At 39.7% G+C, this 20,901-nt stretch overlaps 1 protein-coding gene across 12 annotated transcripts in view; it reads right to left on the bottom strand.

Annotated features, from left to right (window-relative positions):
* Positions 1-687: 687 nt before the first annotated feature.
* Positions 688-20,901, bottom strand: part of JADE3 (jade family PHD finger 3) — a 64,002-nt gene continuing 43,788 nt past the window's right edge. For all 12 annotated transcript variants that reach the window (XM_021546707.4, XM_021546699.4, XM_021546700.3 and 9 more), the window contains 7 exons: positions 19,167-19,357; positions 16,834-17,045; positions 14,082-14,249; positions 8,362-8,478; positions 7,436-7,909; positions 5,617-5,734; positions 688-4,118 (listed from right to left, as the gene is read on the bottom strand). In XM_021546707.4, the coding sequence (XP_021402382.1) occupies positions 3,226-4,118; positions 5,617-5,734; positions 7,436-7,909; positions 8,362-8,478; positions 14,082-14,249; positions 16,834-17,045; positions 19,167-19,357 (2,173 nt within the window). In that variant the 3' untranslated portion in view covers positions 688-3,225. The remainder of the gene's footprint in view (positions 4,119-5,616; positions 5,735-7,435; positions 7,910-8,361; positions 8,479-14,081; positions 14,250-16,833; positions 17,046-19,166; positions 19,358-20,901) is intronic.

Consider the following 20,901-nt stretch of genomic DNA (forward strand, 5'->3'; position numbering starts at 1 on the left):
CATGGCAAATCCCATCCTTCTTGAAGGCTGCCAGATGCAGAGCAAGTCATAGCAAGAGGGATGCTAAGGGATCAGGTGTGCAGCTAGCCCAGCACCTCTCCCTCCACCTTCTCATTTTCCCTTCTTCCCTGCTCTAGCCTAGGGAGGAGCTCCTCTGTGCCAGCAAGGTACCTGACAGCACCAGCCTGTGGGAGCATGGGGAACTACAGCAGAAGGTCGGGTAAAAGCGACATGAAGCCGACATCACCCAGGAACCTGCTGGCCCCACTGTCCTCTGCACGCAGACTGGTGCGTTCAGCTGCGCACGCCTGCAGGGTACAAGAAGAGGGATCAAACAGAAGGCCTGGCTACAGCTGTTCCTCTCTAACTTTGTCCGACCAGGGAAAACCAGCCATACTACAGCATAAGCAAATACATTGAAAAGGGAGGCCAGGGCAGCAAATGGTCTGTTACACTTGCTCAGCTAGGCAGAAATAAAAGCCAGGCTTGCACTATTTGCTATACACAGCAAATTAGTGCTCAGCGACTCTTTTTTGGGAGGCTGAAGGGGAAGGGTTTTCCTGGATACTTAACTTGTTAAAGTATTGCTAAATCTGCAGAAATAATGTACTCCTGATAGACACAGTACTCATGAGTTTTACAACCTGCCAGATACAGAGGGTCTGAATAAATCACAACAAATTAAAATATTGTTAGCAGTTTCATAATTTAATGAAAAAGTACTTGTAAAAAGGGGACATCTGAAAAAGACCGAGTCCATCTTGGAAAATTGAATATATATATATTTATATATATAAAACAAAATGCAAAAACACAACCAAAAATTGACAAATAAGGTTAAGAGGTAATACTTCAAACAGTTAGCCACCGAACGCACAATAAAAACTAGCAAATGCACTTTAGGGACAATACTTGAGAACTACATAACCAAGGGCTCCTTCATATGTCTATTAAAATAATGTAAAAATTAGTAAAACCATTGCCAGACTGGAAACAACTGAATTGATAACCCTAGAAGAGCAGAAACGCTGAGTTTTGCTGAAGCACCATTTTCCCTCTCTTCTGTCATATGCTTCCAGCCACAAAATAACATGAACACTTTGCTGACCTCCCAGATAAGTGTTCCCAATAAAAACTTCATAAAATTTAATGGCCAGTGAGAGAGGATTACTAATAAATATTGAAGGAGAACTAAGAGAATCAGAACCAGAATACAAATGAACAGACATTTGTTTACTTATTCTGAATGACCCATGGCTTAGAACACAAAGCATTTCCCATAAAAATAAAATATGTGGAAACCTAAATGGCTATTGCATATTTACACCAAAAGAAATAATTTTGAAGATACAGCTCTAGAAAGATCAATTACACAAATATACATAAAATCAAGAAGTAAAAAAAAAAAAAAATAATATGCATGAAGCAAACAGAGCAGATTGGCCAAGTATAATTTTTTTTATATTATTTCACACTGAAGAGTCCTTCAGCCCCTGACCTGCTAGTCCTATTGCAACTAGGGAGATTTCAAAGTTTAAAACAAATCTGAAAGTGTCGTTGCCATTTCCCAACCTAAAAGCAATAAATTAAAACTATGAAGCAAAACTGAGTTGCTGTTCAGATCCTGCATAGTCATCTTCATGCTGTGTGGGGAACACCTTTTTTGTTTGTAGACAAAACTGAACCATCAACAGAGCTGTACAACGTGCCCTACACAACCTATGGATTGTTCCAGCCAGTGATGTGGGGACAGAGGATGTTGCATGTTTATGAAATGTACAGCATTTCAGACAAAAGTAGTGCAGTAGCCTTGTTGATTAACACAACACCATCTGTAAATTAAGAAGTTAGTTTTCATTCAAATAAAAATCCCCTGTCTTTGAAACAAACAGAAAGGAATTAATTCCTTTCTCTACTCCTCAGTCAGTGCTGCCTGAAATTTAATCACTATTTAACAACTACTGATTTTAAAGGACGTACAAAAAATGTGTTAGACTGGGAAACAGCAACTAATCCAGAGGTTCAAAAGCAGCGTAATAAAATAGTAGATTTTCAGCAATTAAAAAAATCATTTTAAATTAAACCATCATACTCTAAATGATGACTGGCTAAAATTTTACAGACCTAGATGCCCCAAGACTCCTATGCCTGTGTTCAGGCAACTAGGGTTGAAAATTTGCACCTGAAAAAAATAATTCAGCTGACTTCAAAAATACCAGGTAAAAACACCTCTGGATATGAAATCTGTTTCAAGAGGAACCTGGCATCACCGGTGATTGCCTAAATGTAAGTGTCAAATAGCATTTTTCTTTGAAGTAGTATATCTACTTTTGTAAACACTATCCACAAAATTAGCCATCTGTACTTGTTAGCTGGGTAAAATATTTACAAGTGCATCCCACAACAAGCATCTATGTACAGAGATTAAAAAAACTGAAGTACTAGAAGTCGTATATTTACAAAATAAGCGAATTATTGTGAAGAGAAACACGACCTTCAGCAAAAGCAGGGAATGGGGGCACGTCTAGAGGTCAGCGAGTTTGGCAGCGCCAGCAATGCCTGCTTCCGCCCTCCGCAGGGAGCCTGCAAACGCCACTGCAGTTCAAAGCCTCCTGCAGAAGGGGATCATCAGTTAGTAGTCACTTTGGGCCTTATCCAGCAGAGCACACTGGCATGTGCTCGGATTTCTGAGCACAAATGTTCCCGGGGGAAACCAGCAGGACTTTTCACGTGCTTAACTTCCTAACACATCCACAAGTGCATTGCTGGATCAAAGCCATACTGCAGGTGCCGTAACAACACAGTTTCAGTGTCTCCGTTTGCAGTCTTTTGCTACACGTTAGAGCAATTCAAGGACTTTTTCAAAACCTGTCCACCACCAGAGACTGCCTCCACATGAACATGGTGCCTTGCACTTAAGCTGGCAAAGGGGAAGCGGTTTCCTGAATTTTTGCATGATTAACTGCTTTGTACTCTCCCAGATGTTACCCTTTCATAAAACACACAATTTCCACTTGACTTTGTGGATAACTGAGCTAACCTTGCAAAGACTGCAAACCAATTCACAGTTGAACAAAACTACTCTGATTTCTCTCCCCTCCCCCATCCCCTACTGCAGCTCTTCCTAAATAGGTCCTAGACTATTTTCTGGAACCTTTTGATGCTGAGCTTTGCACTGGTACACTGGAATACATAAAGGCTGAATTACCCCGTGGGGGCTTCTAATCACCTTTGTACCGAACTGTGAGATATCATATTCTTTTTGTTTCTATTGTGACAGTCTCTTCCAAAGTCCTTACTTGGGCTTTCTCTCTCTGAGCTACTTCGTCTTAACCTCACTTGCTCTTTGTTTTCATCACTTTCTGCTTCAGAGTCACTAAGCTCTAAGTCAGGACAGTACCCATCGTTGTCCTGGTATGGAGCACCTTCAAGTGTCTGTTTGCTCCACAAGCGATCTTTTGTTGCAAGTCTTCTTGTTGGCTTTTCACAGCACCGCAGATCTTCCGTGGTCCTCACCAGACTGTTGGTAGCCTCTTTAAAGGACCGGCTGAAATGTTCTATGGTGGATTTTCGGAATCCACTCTGGCTGGCCAAGTGAGCCGTGAGCACAGACTCCTGTTCATAGGATGTCTGGCTGGAGCTGTCTCTCTGACTCACATCTCCAGCCCTGCCCATCAGACCATTGGATTTGGACACCAGCCTGGAGTTCTCCTGCTGCACCCGCCCATTCCCAATGGAAGACTGTCCATGCAAAGCAGCCTGGAGCGCTAAAGGCTTCCCGGAAGGCTGGCTCCGGTGAAACTCCATCAGCTGTGTGGGGCCAGGATCCTTTGCCTCGCTCCGAGGCTTGCCGATCCCTGCCAGCAACCCATTACTTCTGCTGTCGTGCTGGTACCTGGCGTAAGATTTTGATTTAATTTCAAACGATTCCTTTGACATTGGCACACTCCGTTTGCTGTAAACAGTGCTGTTGTTGTCAGGAGAAAGCGGTCTGTTGCCAGGCTTCAGCGAGTTATTTTTGCAGTCTCCCAGTGCTGATTTGGGCATTTTTAACTTCAGGGTGATCCTGGGAGGTGGGTAGAACAGTGTGTTCTCTAGTGCACTTGTCAGGGTATGGCCTACAGGAGAAAGAGGTAAGGAAGCAGAAGAAAAAGAAAAAAGGTTTTTTTAAAAAGCATTATTTTCTTTTGTCACCCATAACAAGTTTTATAGTCCATTATACAGTCATGCAACAGTAAGAAGCATTTGCAAATAACTAGTGTGAAATTACTTCAGGACACTAAGGAGAAGTTGGGATAACCTAAGTGTTCCAAATTATCCACTACTTTGGAATTTAGGTAAGCATTTAAATATTTCCATTAAAAACAACAATGTGCCCTTTCTACAGGGCTTTAAGTCAGTGAATTGAACCAGTTTTGAGATACGACTGAAGTTGTTCCAGCAAAGCTGTAAAAAAGGTTCATATTCCATTTTGGATGAAGAAAAAACAATGCTTCAAACTGAGTTTCAATTTGGACTTAATTCAACTCTCTGCTTTGTACTATAAAATTCTCTAAGCTTTAAAAGTCTTTTTACCTCAACATACAGGTTGTTCATGGTAATACATGTATACAGCACCCATTGCAAGTATCAAGCAATTATTATAAGTATTAAAAAACCATTTGAATTTGTAAAGACATTAAATAAACTTAGTAGACATTTCTAATAAAATGCATTTACACAAAAGCAAGAAGCTTCAGAGTGCCACTGCTTCCATGAAGTACTAGTCTGATCTAAAACAGTTAAAAAAAAAAAACCACCTTACTAACAAAACCTATCCATGTTTCAGGGTCAAAATAAAAAAGCACTAACACTTCACTGGTCAAGTATGTATCTTGAAAGATCAGAGAGATCTTAATTTCACACAAAAAAATAGCTGCCTTTCCTATTAAAAAAAATCCCAGTAACTACACTGGTATGCATAGGCTCTTCCTCTTTCCAAATGCTGTGTTCTTTATTTTAAAAAGTTGCTGTAAATGCAAAGGGCAGAGTGGGGTTTGGCACCTCAGCATTCCCAAACATTTACTAGTCCCTATTAATACCCAGAGTACTTAAACTCTTTTTGAAGGAAGGAGAGCAAATGCAGATGGCAAGCTAAGAAATCTGCGCTGCTCATGACATGCACAAGGCACATGAGAAAAGCAGCAATTCCCATCAGTCACTCTTTCTCTTGCCTAAAGGAACCAATTGGTGACAGCAAGCAAAAAAGCCTTCCCAGCTGGAGAACCAACCAGCAGGGTAGAGCTTGCTGTGGGGAACCAGTGCCACACAGTGCAGCAGCCAAAACAGCACAAAAACCTAGAGCTCAGCACCAGTTCATTTCCGCTGTCTGGATGCCACAGTGATAAGCAATAGGCATATACCAGAAACAGCCATAAAATAAAGAAATATTCAAGTAAGTATTTTATGCAATTATAGAGTCCTCTCTGTGTTGCTACTTTGATTGATTATATGACTTGAAGAAAATTCTTAAAGGCAATTTTACATGTTAAAGCACTAACCAGGAACATAAAGAGAATACACTGCTTTAGTTTAAATACAGACATGATTCATAAATATTTTATATTTAATGATTACCTGCAGCAATTTCCTGATTAATGAGTTGGACATGCAAGTTGAAGACCTGTTCATGGACTTTACTGTGGGACAACTTCAGTTTCTCTCTCCTACTTACCATGTAGCAGAGATTTCTTACCTACGGAGAAATAACAGGAGATATAAAAGGCAATAAGAAAATAAATCCAGACATAGCTTAAAAAGTGTATCAACAACATTACATGCAAAATCCCTTGGTAAAGTTCTTGTGAATATTACTGGATGTACTTTAATAAAAAATGTTCAGCCTGGAAAAGAGAAGGCTCTGGAGAGCTCTCACTGCAGTTTTTCCTTATATGAAAAGGGATGATGAGAAAGAGATACCAGAGCCTGCAGTGACAGAAAAAGAGGTAATGTTTTTGAACTGAAGGAGGGTAAGTTTACATTGGGCATAAGGAAGACATTGTTAAAGTGAGACACTGCAACAGGTTGCCCAGAGAAGTTGTGGAGACCCCATCCCTAAAGCGTGGATGGGGCTTTGAGCAACCTGGTCTCATGGAAGGTGTCCCTGCCCACGGCAGGAGTGTTGGAACTAGAGAGTCTTTAAGGTCCCTTCCAACTCAAACCATTCTCATTCAGTTGCACATAATTCTACTTGTTTGAGTTAACAGTAACATTTTCACCTAAGGCAATAAAGAAGAGACACTGAAAGTTCTTTATGATAAACACCTAAAGGTGCTTTCAAATCACAGAAACAGCATAGGAGCTGGTTGAAAGGTATCTGCCAAACATACTTTCTCCAGCACTCAGTTCCATCTGTTCAAAACTGGAATCTCTCTACCTAGAAACAAAATTCCAGGATTCCCACATTTATATCTATCCCAAGATATATCAGAATATCTTGTGGTACAAGATGTTCATAAACTTGGAAACAGGCATTTCAAATTATGAATCACCTCCACTCAGGAAAATTATATCGACAATATTTGCTGCAAACCAAACATTTACCAAACAAAAAGCTTTACATGGTCTCTTGAAAAATTAAAAAAAAAAAGCCACCTTCAAGTACCAACCCTCCATCTGAGGCATATTATGGGTTTTATATTTTTTCTTAAAGTTTCCATATCTAAAGCAGTCCTGGAAAAGATCTGAGATTGATTATGATAAAGACAACAGTTCCACTAACAAGTGCAAATCCTGGCTCCAACAATCATCCTGTATTTTCGTGTTGTTCTCTCCCCAATATTGTTTCCCCTTTTCTTACAACACTATTACCTCTCTTCTGCTTTTACTTCCCCTCTCCTCATCACATCTATTTTACTACCTTTTTTACATTCACTACCTACCTCTAAGCACTTGAAAATTGCAGGTGACCCCTACCCAACGGGCCAACCTAATGGGCAGCCTCCAAGAGGTAATAAGCCTTACTCTTATTTTTTGTTTAATAAAAGTAACATATTTTTTCTCATTTAATTTGTATTACTACCTACTACTACAGTGGATCAAATAAATTTCTTCATTTTTTAAACATTTACTCAACTGAAGCTGAAGTTATAGAGTCAACTACCAAACACGTCCATTGTGCATATAAATATGGATCTTAAAATACATAAAGGAATAACCTTTAAGCAAGTCAGGAAGCACTGCTTTCACCTTGGGTCTTTCACTGGACTGAGAGAGGCAGCTCCTGAAAGCTTCTGCAGCAGGCAGTACATCATATCAAAAGACTGGAGTTGAAGGCCTTACTTTTTTTATTTTTTAAATCACCACACTTTGCTTTCCCCATTCTCACTTTCATCCACAAAGAAAGACCTTGCTCACCTGCAAACAGTTTTTCAAAACTTTACAAGTTAATTCTTACCCTCTCTAGGTCCTGCCTTAAATGCATGAACATCCTCATGCGAGTATGAATGCTATCTTCTTTTGGCTGCACCAAGCCATTTTCTTCATCCTCCTTGGGAGGAAACAACGGTTTGTTAAAGTTACTTTTTCGCTTTAATTTCCAGTAATTGTAGATGAAGTCTACAGCAAGTTTTGGAAGGCTCAGCTCTGCTGCAACATCCTCTACTTTTACTAGTGAGTAAAACTCTTCTTCCAGCTCTCTGAGTTTTTGGGCTCGCAGGCTTGTTTTTTCACTCTCTGTTTGCTTCTGCTCTGACACACTCTTGGGGTGCTCCTCAACATCAGGCAGCAAATTCTGTTTGTTCTTGCTGTGCTTTAGACAGTACGACTTGAACTTCACCTCATCCCCATCATCCAGGATAGTCTTCATCTCTAAGCTATGCTCAAAGGCACAGGTGACATGAAAGGCAGTAATGCAGCTTTTCACGGAGCACTGCAGACAAAGTAAAACAAAAAGCCTCAATTACTAACAGTAGCAGCAGACTAGAAAAAAGGGACATAACTACATCAACTACATGAAAATCCATTCCTGCCAAAACCAATTTCCCACACATTCTTAAAAATATTGATCACTTTGAAGTTGGTATTACCCAATATAGTATTTTCTTGTTTGCAGAGTGTTCAGTGGAAGTTTTCTGTTCATCTTTGACACATATAGAACTGGCTCTTAAACACCTCAGCCTTATTCAAAAGACGGCAACCCAGACTAATTCTTCTGTCTAATCAACTAATGTGATAGCAAATGGCTGTGAAGAAGCAGACAATATATCCAACAGTCGCCTCCATTGCAAAGCATCTCTGAACAGAGGAGGAACAAAATGCAAAACCAAAATTGCCCTTCTGACAAATTCACCCCTGCAGAGTCACTATGAGACAAGCACATACCTGAATGCAAGCACCAGTTTTCAGTTTGCACAAACTACACACTAGAGCCCATCGACTTGGTGGAATGTGAGACACCTTTGTGATCGGCTCCATCCTTTCAGGGCAAGCAATACTAACCTGTAAAGAAAAAAAACCAGCATAGAAAACAGTTACCAAAGGGAAAAAAAACCCCAAGCTCTCCCTTTATACCAGAAGAAGAAAGCCATCCATTCATTTCTCTTCCTGCAAGATCTCCCATGTACTCATACTTCTCAGAAAGGGACTCCAAAAGATCCCACATGCTGACAGTAGTGTGGAATACTATCAGTTTAACCTGGTGACTTGAAGTTGCAATTATTCATAACACTTGAGGCACCTACAGCATGCCTTTGTTATTAACCAATGTCCTGATTCCAGCCAGGACAGGGTTAATTTTTGCAGTAGCCAAGAGCGAGCATGGCTAGGACCCAGAAGTTATTCTGTACTAGCTCACAAAATTTTCTGAGAGTGGGAGGAAGGGCTCTCTTCTGGTCAGGTAAATATGGTGTGAAGCCAGTGGTCGGGTAGCACTGGCTCCGTTACTGATATTGTAGCTCTTGCTCTTTGTTTTTCTTATTTCACTGCTGCTTCCAGTAAATTCTTCTTTTCTTGATCCATGATTCTTACCATTTGTGCCTCCAAATCCCCTCTCCAGCCTGGTGCAAGGGACGTGGGAGTGGTGCATGTTTTGAAGTGCTTCAGTGGGAACACTAAATTGAGGAATACCATTCCTAAACCACTACCAGTTGAGAGACTGCAGCAAGTGTTACTCTAAGTTTATTTCCATTCCCTTGTGGTTTTGTTTTTTGTTTTTTTTTTTTTTTTCCCCTCTGTGCTGCTTTCACAGGTCTAACTTTAAAAATGCCAAAATACCAACCCCTCAAAACATAACAAACACTTTCCTGAAAAGCTCCTTTTATAAAATCCCTAGACCTGCTACAGTATCTACTTCTGCCAACTCAAGATTTGGGACAGAACCAGATCTATCAGTCAGCAGCCAGGAAAATCCTTGCTTCCCATCTCTGCCTCTCCCAACTGTACACTCCCAACACAAGAGATAATCCTAATACACCTTACTAACTATGGACTGTATCAGATATAATTTGAGAAAAAATACAACAAACTTCTCTTATGGCAAAGCAGGATATATTGTATTGTGCTAGTTTTCACAGACTAAGTCTGGATGATTAATTTGTCTCTAGTAGACCAGATTATAGGTATTACTAAAAGAAAGGAAAAAAAATCCAGATATAGACAGTACAGCTTTTTCTATTCTTGGTTATATTAACTTCCACATATCCATTGTGATAGAAGTTTCTCAGTTGCCTGCTGTCTATACAGGGAAATGAGGATTCTCCTCTATGATTTGGAAACCAAAACAGATATATAGATATATCTGTAGGCATCCCTGAGCCACTCCTGACAGGATTTATCCAAGCACAGAAACAAAAAATTGGCCAGCTCTGAATGACAAAATGCAGAACTGGGTCAGTATAAGAAATCTTCTGGCACATGGCAGAAGATTTCAGTGGGATAACTGACGCAAAAACACCAGTCTCCAAAAGCTTGGATTTTGAAACTTCTACAACACTTTTTGAACTCAGCAGCTGTGTGCCTTGGAGGGCTACCTGGCTGAACCAAACCACAATGCGGATACTCCACACTTTCTAAAAACAATCCATCTGAATAGAGCAGACCTGTATTTCCTGTGGTGCAAATATGGGCTTCTGCTCAAAGGGGTCAAACCTAAGAATTCAAAGAAAGGAGGTTACTAGATCATGCTCTGTGGCACTGTGAGGCCAGAAGAAAGCTGATGGCTTAAAAAAGCAGTTAAGGACACGATTTGAACAACAATTATTTTGTTTTCCTATATTAACTCCACAGTAAGGGACACCCAGGAAAATCTGTGTTGTATGAATTCGCTTAATATGTGGTAATTAAACTGGCAGCTTTACAAGAGCCAGTAGACAAAGCTGAATTTTTTAGCTTCCCTTTGGAGGTACATCAGTCACTTGATGCACATACTCATTTTAAAACCTGTTTAATCCCTAAGGATGAAAAGCCTTGATTCAGGAGACCTCCTCAGTGAGGGAGACTTACCCAAAGACAGCAGTGCTAAATCACAGTTGCTATGCTCAGAGTATTTTTACTACTCTCTCTTTATCATGCATTGCTTTAAGGATCATTTAAGTAGGTGGAAAAAACAGCTTTGCAAGAGATTAGTTAGTTCATAATTTCCACATTAGGAAAAAATAGCTGACCAACAGTTCATGAATTCATGACATAAATGAAATCAAATAAGATAGTGTCTGTTACATTACTTCCCTCTCTGCCAAGTGCAAGCCCACATCTGGAATATACTGAGGTCAACCAGCTGCATGGCATTCCCAGAAGTCTTCATTAGGAAGACATTGAGATGCTTCAGAAGGTTCAGGTTTTAAAGAACAGTCAGGCAACACATTATGCACTCATGAGACAGACGTAACTAACAATTTAACCTCTTGTGGTCTTCCTATAATTGGTGGAAAAGTGACAAGATTGTCCCTGGAATGCCCGAGTAGTTCAACAAAATCACAGTCAGTGCTCTTCAGTATCATCAAATGTAGCTTTTGTGCTTCCAAAAGGAAAGAGACTTTCATGAACCTAACTTGACCATGCTCAAAATAGCTAGTTATAAATTACACAGGTATTTCTGAAACAATATTGTACAAAGATTGACTGTTACTACTACACTGAGAGACAATACTTCCCTTAGGAAAAAAGGGAGTGTATCAATGTGTCAGGTTGTCTACTTTCTCTTCAAAAAGAAACCAGAATCTGCAATGATTTTCTTCCTGGAGATTGAGTAATATCAGCTTTCCACTGAGCTTCCCAGCAGGAGCTACAGACCTTTTCCTTGTCCCTTTCTGCCCCGCCTCTCCCTGATCTTTCCCCAGAGAAGACTCATAAGGTCAGGAAACATTTATATTGGGAATACCATCCATTCAGCTTGTAATGCTGACTGTTCGTATTATCCCACTTTGTAAAAACACAAAGAAGCACTTACAGAGTCAGGTGCAATTTATTTATACTGGCCTTGTGCCACCTGCATGCTTCTGCAGAGAGGATTCAAGCAAAGTCTGTTTGAACTTTGCTGCTCATAAGGGATCCAGAGAGCAAAGGCCACCCTTTTCATCCCCCAAGAACTCCCATTCCAAGGCAGAAATGATCCATCTGCCATAACATGTAGTCATTTTCTCTATTTCTTCACTTTGCATCAGGTTACATCTTGACTGTTATACTCTGAAGTTCTAAGAGTGGGAGAGAGTGAAGACAATGGGTTGTTGAAGTCTATTACCTGTTATGCACATGATCAATCACCTTGCTGTCCTCTGCTTCCCTGCTAACTGTGCCACCACCAGCTGCACCAGTACACAAGGATCTGCATCAGTGGTTGGGAAGGGCAGCCCCAGTGGCTTGAGCACAGCCACTCAAAACAGTAAATTTTATCTTTCCTCTACAGCCAGCAGGACGTTATCACTTTCTGCTTCAGCAAACACTACACTGACTGGCAGAGAACATACCTGTGACAGATTATCTAAGGCAGAGAAACACCTTGAATTTCAAAACACTCAATACAGGTTTTCTGGTATCAGTGTTTCCTTTTTTGATTTTTTTAACTTAGAAGAACACCTTTAAAAAAAACCCATTAAATAGACCACACATTTACACTAAAGTAAAAGGCAGAAGAAAAAGAGGATATAAACCAACGAGTACTCCTTGGAAAGTAAAAGCCTTCAACTGTCCCAATCAGTCAAGGGAGCAAAAAGAAAGCCTTTAAACAGCATTAACTCCCAAGGAAGGCAGGGAAGAAAAAAGATTTTAAGACATTGCTGAATGAATTAATGCAGGAGAATACCTGGCACAATTGACTGTAACAATGCTAGACTACACTTGCTGACTCATGAAGCCTCTTTGAACCTTTTGCCACAAAACAGACATTTATAGCCCCTTCCTCCCCGCTTTCTTCTATGCTTCACTTTGTTAGGGCCACAGGAGGAAAGACCAGTGACCTTATAATTAATGTTTCTTTTATGGAGTTCCAGCATGCTAGTACCTTAGAAGAAAAAATAGATATATGATAATACACATTCTCCCCTAAAGCATCCATTACTGGCTCTTCAAACTCTATGTCTTTCTTGCCCCCCACAGCACATAAGGCCACTCCAGACAGGAACTGACCTGCCATTTTAGTAGAGATTTACAAAGGGTTTTCCTGGCTTCTCTGGTAACTGAATTGTTTTACAAGTGACTACACACAAGCCTGAGAGAATGGATCCAAGAGGCATTTCCCATGCCTACAGGCATGTGCCACATCTTCACTATGCCTGACACACTTGGCGTTGGTGTGGAGAGGAGGAGGTGTCCAAAACCTGGAATCACTGAATGGGCTCTGGAAACAGCTGGATTCAAGCTCTGGGTGTCCCCCAGTAGCTTCTCTTCCTCAGCCAGAGGGAGATGGGCAGGCAGGAAGTCAGGGTGTGCTTCCTGTCTGGCCATCACCACCTTCCCAAGTCTAACTGTTCCTTTTCTGCTGATGAGAACAGCAAGGCAACCACATGCAGAATGGACCTCTGGGAGAAAATAGTCAGCTCAGAGCCAGGACAGCTTCCAGGCAAGACACTTCATAAGCACAAGAGAAGTGGTTTTTTAAAAAAAGAAATATTTTTGTTTTTTGTCTCAACTCCTCTCTCCTTGAAGATGAAAGAGATGACAGAAACTACAGGTAGGCCTGAAAGGAAAAGTGCAACTGCAAAGATAATCTCCTTAAGAAGCAGATATATATGCCCAAGACAACTAAGAATTACACATTATATCCAGTTGCTAAGTAAAAATAAACCAAATCAAAATCTTAACATCTTCCTCAACATTGTGCACACATCAGACTTGTCTGCACTTAGGAGCAGAAAACTCAGAAAATACTGTACCCTTGATTTTATGGTGCTGACATATCTGGCTACTGTCTCACATTAAACCACCCACCATGTGAATCTTACCAGAAATAAAACATAAATATCCCAAGTGCAAAATTAAACACAAACTCCATCTATACCTAAGTGAACTTTTTGATTTACAGAACTACACTGTGATGCTAAACTTAATTCAAAATGGAGGAGGAAGTGTAAAACTTCATTATGAAATGCTCCATATATGTTATGCACAGATAAATCAAAAAAGCCTTTATTTATAAAGTGTATATAACATGGAGATAAAAATTCTTATCTCCCCACCATTCAGAAAAGAATCTAAGTACAAATTGCAGCATACATCCTACACAAATAATGCAGTGCAGGTGACCTTTAGGCAAACAAATATAACTCTGAAAAAAGTGGAGGTACTCAAGCAAATTACACATGTATCTGAGCACACAAATTCATCAAAAATATGAAACAATGAAGCTGCAGTTGTTAGATACAGCTTATATCAGTGGCCCTTTCTAGAAGGTCACAGATACCATGACACCAAGAAGCGATTGCTGATGAAATGGAGGTGACAAAGTGACTCATTAATGGAATACAAGCTGGATCTCTCCCAGACTTCACAGACTGAGCAGGCCCATCAAAGCAAAGCCCAGTATTATGTCAAGACCTTAAGTCATAAGAATGTCAAAAGGCAGAGGATGGAACCAGAAAGAGGAGGACAGGGAGAAATTAGTGTTTTACCTCCGGTATCCAAAGAGCACAGCTCACATGTGCCCACTTGGTCCCTGTCCTGGTAGCTTTCATGGCACCTCCTCTTTTAGGACAGAGGAGGCACTGAGGATGTATTCCCAGGACGCAGGTGCGACACAGCCAGCTCCCTTCAGGTACTTTTAAGATTCCATAGCAAGCCTTGGAGAAAAACAGGTATTGGAATTATTGTGCTGACATTATTTCATACACAAGTATTCATAATCACACAGAGTAAAGATTTAAAAAAGTAAAGGCACAATCTGGCCTTCAATTAATCTTTCTGCAATTTACCTTAAAATGAATCAATTAATCCAAGAGAGAAGCAGCCTCAAAAGCAAGAGTTTTTACACCTGTTTATAAAAAACATCCACTGGGACTGCACAACAGCACGGCTGTTACAAACCTTCACATTGGCATTAGTGACTTTTAAACTTCTGAAGTAAACAACATGATATTCCTTTAAATGAGTTCTGTATCTAATCTTCTGTATCTTCTGTATCTAACTTTCTAAAATCACCACTTCCTACTACTAAAAATGTAATGCTCTGACATAATTTTATTTAGGGATAGGGATATGAGCTGTTTGACTGAAAATCATTTCCTGCAATTTTTGTGTTTACAGTTCTTCTGTGACCTTTTTTCTTTAAATATTTATATAATATTGCAACAAAAATCACAGCATATACTGGAATTATAAGATGTTGGGTTTTACACCTATTTCCCAAGTATTGTACTTAACAACATGGAAAATGAGAAATTTCTTAAGTTTTGCTAGGTTTGAGAATTAAAATAAAAAGAAGAAAAATAAATGGTTTTATTTCCAATTCAAATTCCTCGTGGTTTTTAACGGAGCCAATGGTGGACCCTGCTGTACATACATATCCCCCTACCTCCATGAAGCTGAGCGTATCTGAAAGCACTGGCTGCCACAGAGGTCTAATTTTACTCAACCACTCCAAATAAAAGTTTTATCAAAAGGGTGAATATCACAGGAAATCTCATAATTTCTAACACTATTTCTGGTAATGATAACATTAAAAGACTCAAAAGAACAGGATCATTAGTTGTAACTATTCTTTCAGATTAAATCTACTATAAAATTCCCATGCTTCCCTTTCCAGTCTTCTGCGTACAAGATCTCAGTATTTAATATAAAAAAAATATCATAAAACACTGCACATTTATGTCAAGCTTGTAGAGAAGGAGGCTTTCCTGAATTAAATGCAGCAAGACTGACTAACCAACTTTTTTTTTTGATGTGCCAACTCCTGTAGAAGCCCAACAGGGGGAGCTGCAATCCAAGTTTTACAAGTGTTCTTTTCCTCCTCTGTGGCATATTCCCACCAGAATTCTTTCTGTTACTAGAGCAGAAGTGGCATTATATCTAAGCTATCTAGGGTGTTGGAAATGGACTGAAAATATTTTCTAATTTTAACAGATAAGCAAAGGATGCCTAGACTACTAAAACAGTAATTCCACAACGTGTCTGAGCCAGCACAACAGGGTACCATGAAGGAGGAATTTTCTCACACTCCTCCTCCCCCCTTCCACCTCCAAACTTGTGATGACAAACAGACCTGAGGCTACTTGTTGAACCAAAGCTGATCCAGATTAAAAATGAAACAATCTGTTATAGTCAGGATTCGCTCTAGCCCAGACACACTCTCCAGTTTATTTCAAGCAGATCCAGCACAGGGAAGCGTGAGGGACAAGAAGGCAGCAGACCATCAACTCAAGCTCAGCTGTCAGCAAACAACCATGAGCCTTTGATTGCAAATCCATCATTACTCCTTAATAGGCACAAGCAAGGACTGAAGTAGGCAGCCCAGCTGCCAGCCATATTCCTGTCACTGGCCACCTTACTGCCAACTCAGGCTCACAGAGTGCTTCACACAGGGACTCAGGTCAGGAAAGCAGCCGGGCTAGAAGCCAGCCCACTGTGAGCAGGGAGGTGACAGGTCTTTTTTCAGTCAGGTACATTTTTCAAGTATTACTTGCAGTCAGTACAAAAATGCATTAAAAAAAAAAAAAAAGAAAAAAGAAAAAAAAAAGAAAAAGAAAAAAAAGAACTTTCTTGGTCTTTTCAATTTGTAGCAAAAGTGTCTTCCAGAATAGGATGCACAAAAGCCACAGGATTCATATCCCTTTTCTGATTATAAGAATACCTTTACCTGACTATGCGGAGCTCAGGCAGTGTAAAGTCTTGACTACATTTGAAACACTATAAACATGAGCACCATTCAGACTGAGACCATGGTTTTTGCAGGTGTTGATGGCTTCTGAAAAAGATCATTCTATTAAAGTGTCTACATATGGTTCCAGATGGTTAAATTTGGACAGTCTGACTAAATAAGTAGTCAGTAGAGGGGAAAAAAAAAAGCTCTTAAACAAGTGATCTTTGGATTTATCACAGGCAAGCTGGTATTTCCTGTCCTGTTTATCTTCAAAAGCAGATTTAGTAATAGGGGGAGCAATTATTTACAGTCACAGAGGAAATACTTGAATGCCCCAAAAACACACTTTGCATTCCTGCTAGACTGTAGCTGTCAACTTATTAACTATGCTAGGCCACTTAATCTACTGTAATTGTTATAGTCCAAAAATTCACCTCAGTATTGCACCATCCTTCATACGTAGAAAATCGCAAAGTCCTACACTTAGCATTTAACATCCTTTCAAATGCCACATTTGCCCAGGTAAACTCAAACCACAGGAGAATGTCAACATTTCTGCAGGCACTAACCTGATGGACACAAATGTTACACTTGTCACAGAACACCATGTCATTCCCATCTTCACTGTCCGGGGACCGGCACACATCACAGATGACGTCCTCATCATATTCGATACCCAGGCCTTCTTCGGTCTCGATGGCATGATTCATATTCTCATGACAGTGCCGCTCCAGCACTTCAATTGTCTTTTCCATTGTGTTTTCATCCAGGAGCCCACATCCTACAACAGAGAAAGGGAAGGGCAATTAGAGGACAGTCAAATGCTTCTGAGTCAGAGAAGGAGGAGAAAAAAGACAACTTCTACCGACTAATGCAGTAGACATAGCATCTAAAAATAAAAATAGACAAGATTTTTCACTCACAGACTAATTATAACATTGTTTTATAAATACAAGCAGAACTACTACTTGAGTAAGAATTTTACACAAACCACAAGGTTGCACCTGAAAGAAAACACTGCAGCATAAAAGACAGCAGTTGCTGTAATTGCTAGCTGCTCTCATACAACTCTTCCTGCAACTCCATAATTTTATAAACATTAATGAAATCCAAAAATCACTCAGTGTTCTTCTGAAGACTAATGTCCTAGGAAATAAAACTTATCAAGAATACTTAATACTTATAATGAAAGTTGCACCACCCCGTAGCTCTAAGTCCATTGCGATGAAGTGATCATTGCAACATGATGATTATGAAAAGTGGTTTTATTTTTCTCATGTTTTTAAAAAATAAAATAGTAGGTAATACTGTTGCAATCCATACTATCTATTCATGTGAACACTACACACGCTATCTATACTCCCCACTAATCAAACTTAGCATAAGCAGGACCCCTTTAAAAGTACTTGCTATGAGACTGGCCCTCAGCCTGCAGCTTCAGGACATGCACTGCATTAGAAACCCCGTGATATTCACAGCTACATCTCCAAACTGCATCTCATCAGAATCCTTGCTCAAAAATGATCATGATGGTCACCACTTATGATTTACTCAGGCCTTCAAATGTTAGGATATTCACGTAACATTAATTGCAGAGGCTAATATTTTAACTAACGCCACTTAATAGTGATTCCTTGTTATCAACAATAAACAGGGAGAGTTAAAGTGTTCTCTCCCATGCCCTAATACTTTCTCATTGCCTGAATTAAAAGAATTACCGAATCATTCAGGTGGGAAAAGTCCTACAGAGGGCTTCAGCCCTTGCCAGGCTCCAAGCAGAGTCAATAGGAAATCCAAAAATGCTCTTGCTCAGGAGATACATGTAGTCATATCTTGAAAATCTCCATGGATGGAGATCTGCCCTCTTTAAAAGCTAGCAGCTTTTGCTTACAGCATTCCTGTATGCCTGGGAAGTTATTGTCCTTGCTTCTACTTGTATGCATCCTTTGTCACTGGAGCTCAGTCATGAACTCCCTACTTCACCAAACCAGTCTCCCAACACATCTACTCGTTTTCCTGAGTGTTTAATTGGAACTTTCTCGTGCTTGGAGGACAGTGTTCTTGAAGTCCTGCTAGCTCTCTTCAGTAATTCCACCCTTCAGAGCTGCTTCCCAGATCCCACCCAGTTACTTAAATAGAAACATGCTGTCCTGAAGTCCAGGACCAGAAAAACTACTTCCTGTCCTCACTCCCCTCTGGATCTCAGTCACCACTATTTCCTTGCTGTTACAGACAATGCTGCCATTGATTGTCACTTCTCTATAGGTATTTCTTATTTTATTAACAGCAAATACAGGAGATGCCAACCTGTCCTTCCTAAAGGACCTACACAGTCACCCATGAAAGAATACTAGCTACACAGGCTATTCCATCACAATTCAGTTATTCCAGTGATAATTCCAGTATTATTTTCCATAGCTCACTCCTGCTCATAGACCTCTATACCCCAACTTGCATGGCAAAAGAAAGTTTACTTAGCTAATTTTGAATGGGCTAACATGTTTGAAACTTAATTACTCTGTTGAGAGCCCAGCATGCAAGTTCCTCAGAACTCTGAATTTGCAGATATGTTCCAAGTTCAAAAATGGAAACATCTGCTTTCCGTACATAAATTCTTTAACTTTTGAAGTCCTAAAATGAATTCCACCTGGTGTAGGCTTTTTCTCTCCTGCCTCAGTCTGCAGAAGTTGCAGATGATTTTGGACATCAAGAAATTTTTAGACACAACAGGTAAAATATAAAACATTAACAGATCAAGAAAGTAATTACTTTTTTAGCTCCTGTTTCTCTTAGCGCTTCAATTCTCATTCAGCAATCTTTCAGAGACCTTACATAGCAGACTACAACTCAAACAGCAGAAATTAAGTGCAGCTTTTAAAATGAGAACATATTGTGGAATTACCCATTTCTGTAAGCTCTTCATTTAGCTCCTGGAGCCAAAAGATGTCCATGTCATCCAAGTCATAGCGACACACAGATTCGGCTAGTTCCAAAATGTTGATGTAACCTGGTTCTGTGGGCTCTTGGCTGGAACAGTGGATGTATTTCCTGGGTCGTGTATACAGTACTTCTTTTACCTTTTCTGCTACAACCCTGTGAGTGAAAAGAAAAAAAATAAATACATCCTTGAAAGACATAAAATATTTGCTCTAAGTGCAAAGAAAGCTAGGGTTTCACAGATTTTAAACTAGCCAGTAAGTACAGTCAGCCTAGGGAGACAGGTTCTCTAAATGTCATTCTTTCACCCAAAATGTTCCAAGGTTTACCACATCTACAGAACCCTTTTTAAAATGTAAGCCTGTCCATATGATTTCCATTTAACAAATGCTACTGGTATGACAAAGCAATGGTTTCTGAAGCCCACAGAAAGCATTATGCACAAAACCAATACAATCTTTGTCCTATATTCTTCCTAACTGATATAAGGAAATCTTGCCAACTGATCTCTTGAAAATACCAGCTTTTTCACAAAAGCTTACTATAGTAATTCTACTGTAGTGTCTGTGTGTGTGGTGGAAAAATCCTTGCTCTTCATTTGGGATACTCAGTAGTCCATAATTTTGTAAATGACACCTTATCCACATTACAAATACATTATTTTTGTTATGCAAAAAACATTCTGATGCCAAGTAAAAATGTAAAGAGGGAAAAGTCATCCAAGAAGCAACAGAGAAAAAGATTTGTGTTCCTTCTGTTGTTTCTTCCAAGTATTTTCAGAGATAAAGCTCGGTGTTTAATTGGTTTGATTTTGGAATGCAAAGAATAATCTTAACTAGATAAAGTTCAATCTTTCTCTGAATTTAATGCAAAAAGCCCTACATGTGGAAGGAAGCCAGAGAGATACAGAATGGAACAGTGCTATGCATGAGCAGCTCTCCATGCTTTCTGGAGCTCACCCTCCGCAGGACAAGGAAAAGATAAAAACTCTGGAAAATAAGACAGCAAAGAAGGAGGAGGCAGCTGTCAAGCTGTAACCCAAATAATTCTAACTGGACAATGTGGATTATCAATGTTAGTGCAAGCAATGTCCTTCTTCCATTCTCCATTCCCCTTCACCCTGCTTATTTTTAACTCTAATTCCCTTGTGAACTTTTCTCTGTTTTAGCCAAATCTATAGCATTTTTTCCCTCTAATATAATACTGCTGGTATGAGCTGCAATATACTTATTTTTAATAACTTGGTACTGACAATAGCACCAGTGGAAATTAAATTATGCTGACTTAGCACTTTCACCAGAAAATTCATGTATCTTCTCTCGAAGACCGCACTGGCATTAACCTTTCTTTGTTGAAACATGCTTTGTTTCCACCAGGAAGGGTTGCAGGACTACAATGCTATGTTTCCCTAGTCTAAACACAGTGTGAGAGAACAGAAGATTCTTTATCTATCTTCAGAATCTGAGATCACTGAACTTCTATAATGTTAAACAGCCAACTGTGGTGAGAGAAGGCAGAAAAGGTTAAAACATCGTGAATAACCAAAATTAGATCATAAAAAAAAAATGAGTAATTTTATCAGGTATCAGTGATTACTGCATGCCTAGTGCTCTATATCATCATGCAGTGTAGGGAAGCCTTTCAAGTAATATGCATAAGATATGGGTTTATTTTTAATTTATTCAACTCCCCATGCTCAA

This window comes from Lonchura striata, chromosome 1 (assembly GCF_050655825.1).
Source record: "Lonchura striata isolate lonStrDom1 chromosome 1, ASM5065582v1, whole genome shotgun sequence".
Classification (NCBI taxonomy): Eukaryota; Metazoa; Chordata; class Aves; order Passeriformes; family Estrildidae; genus Lonchura; species Lonchura striata.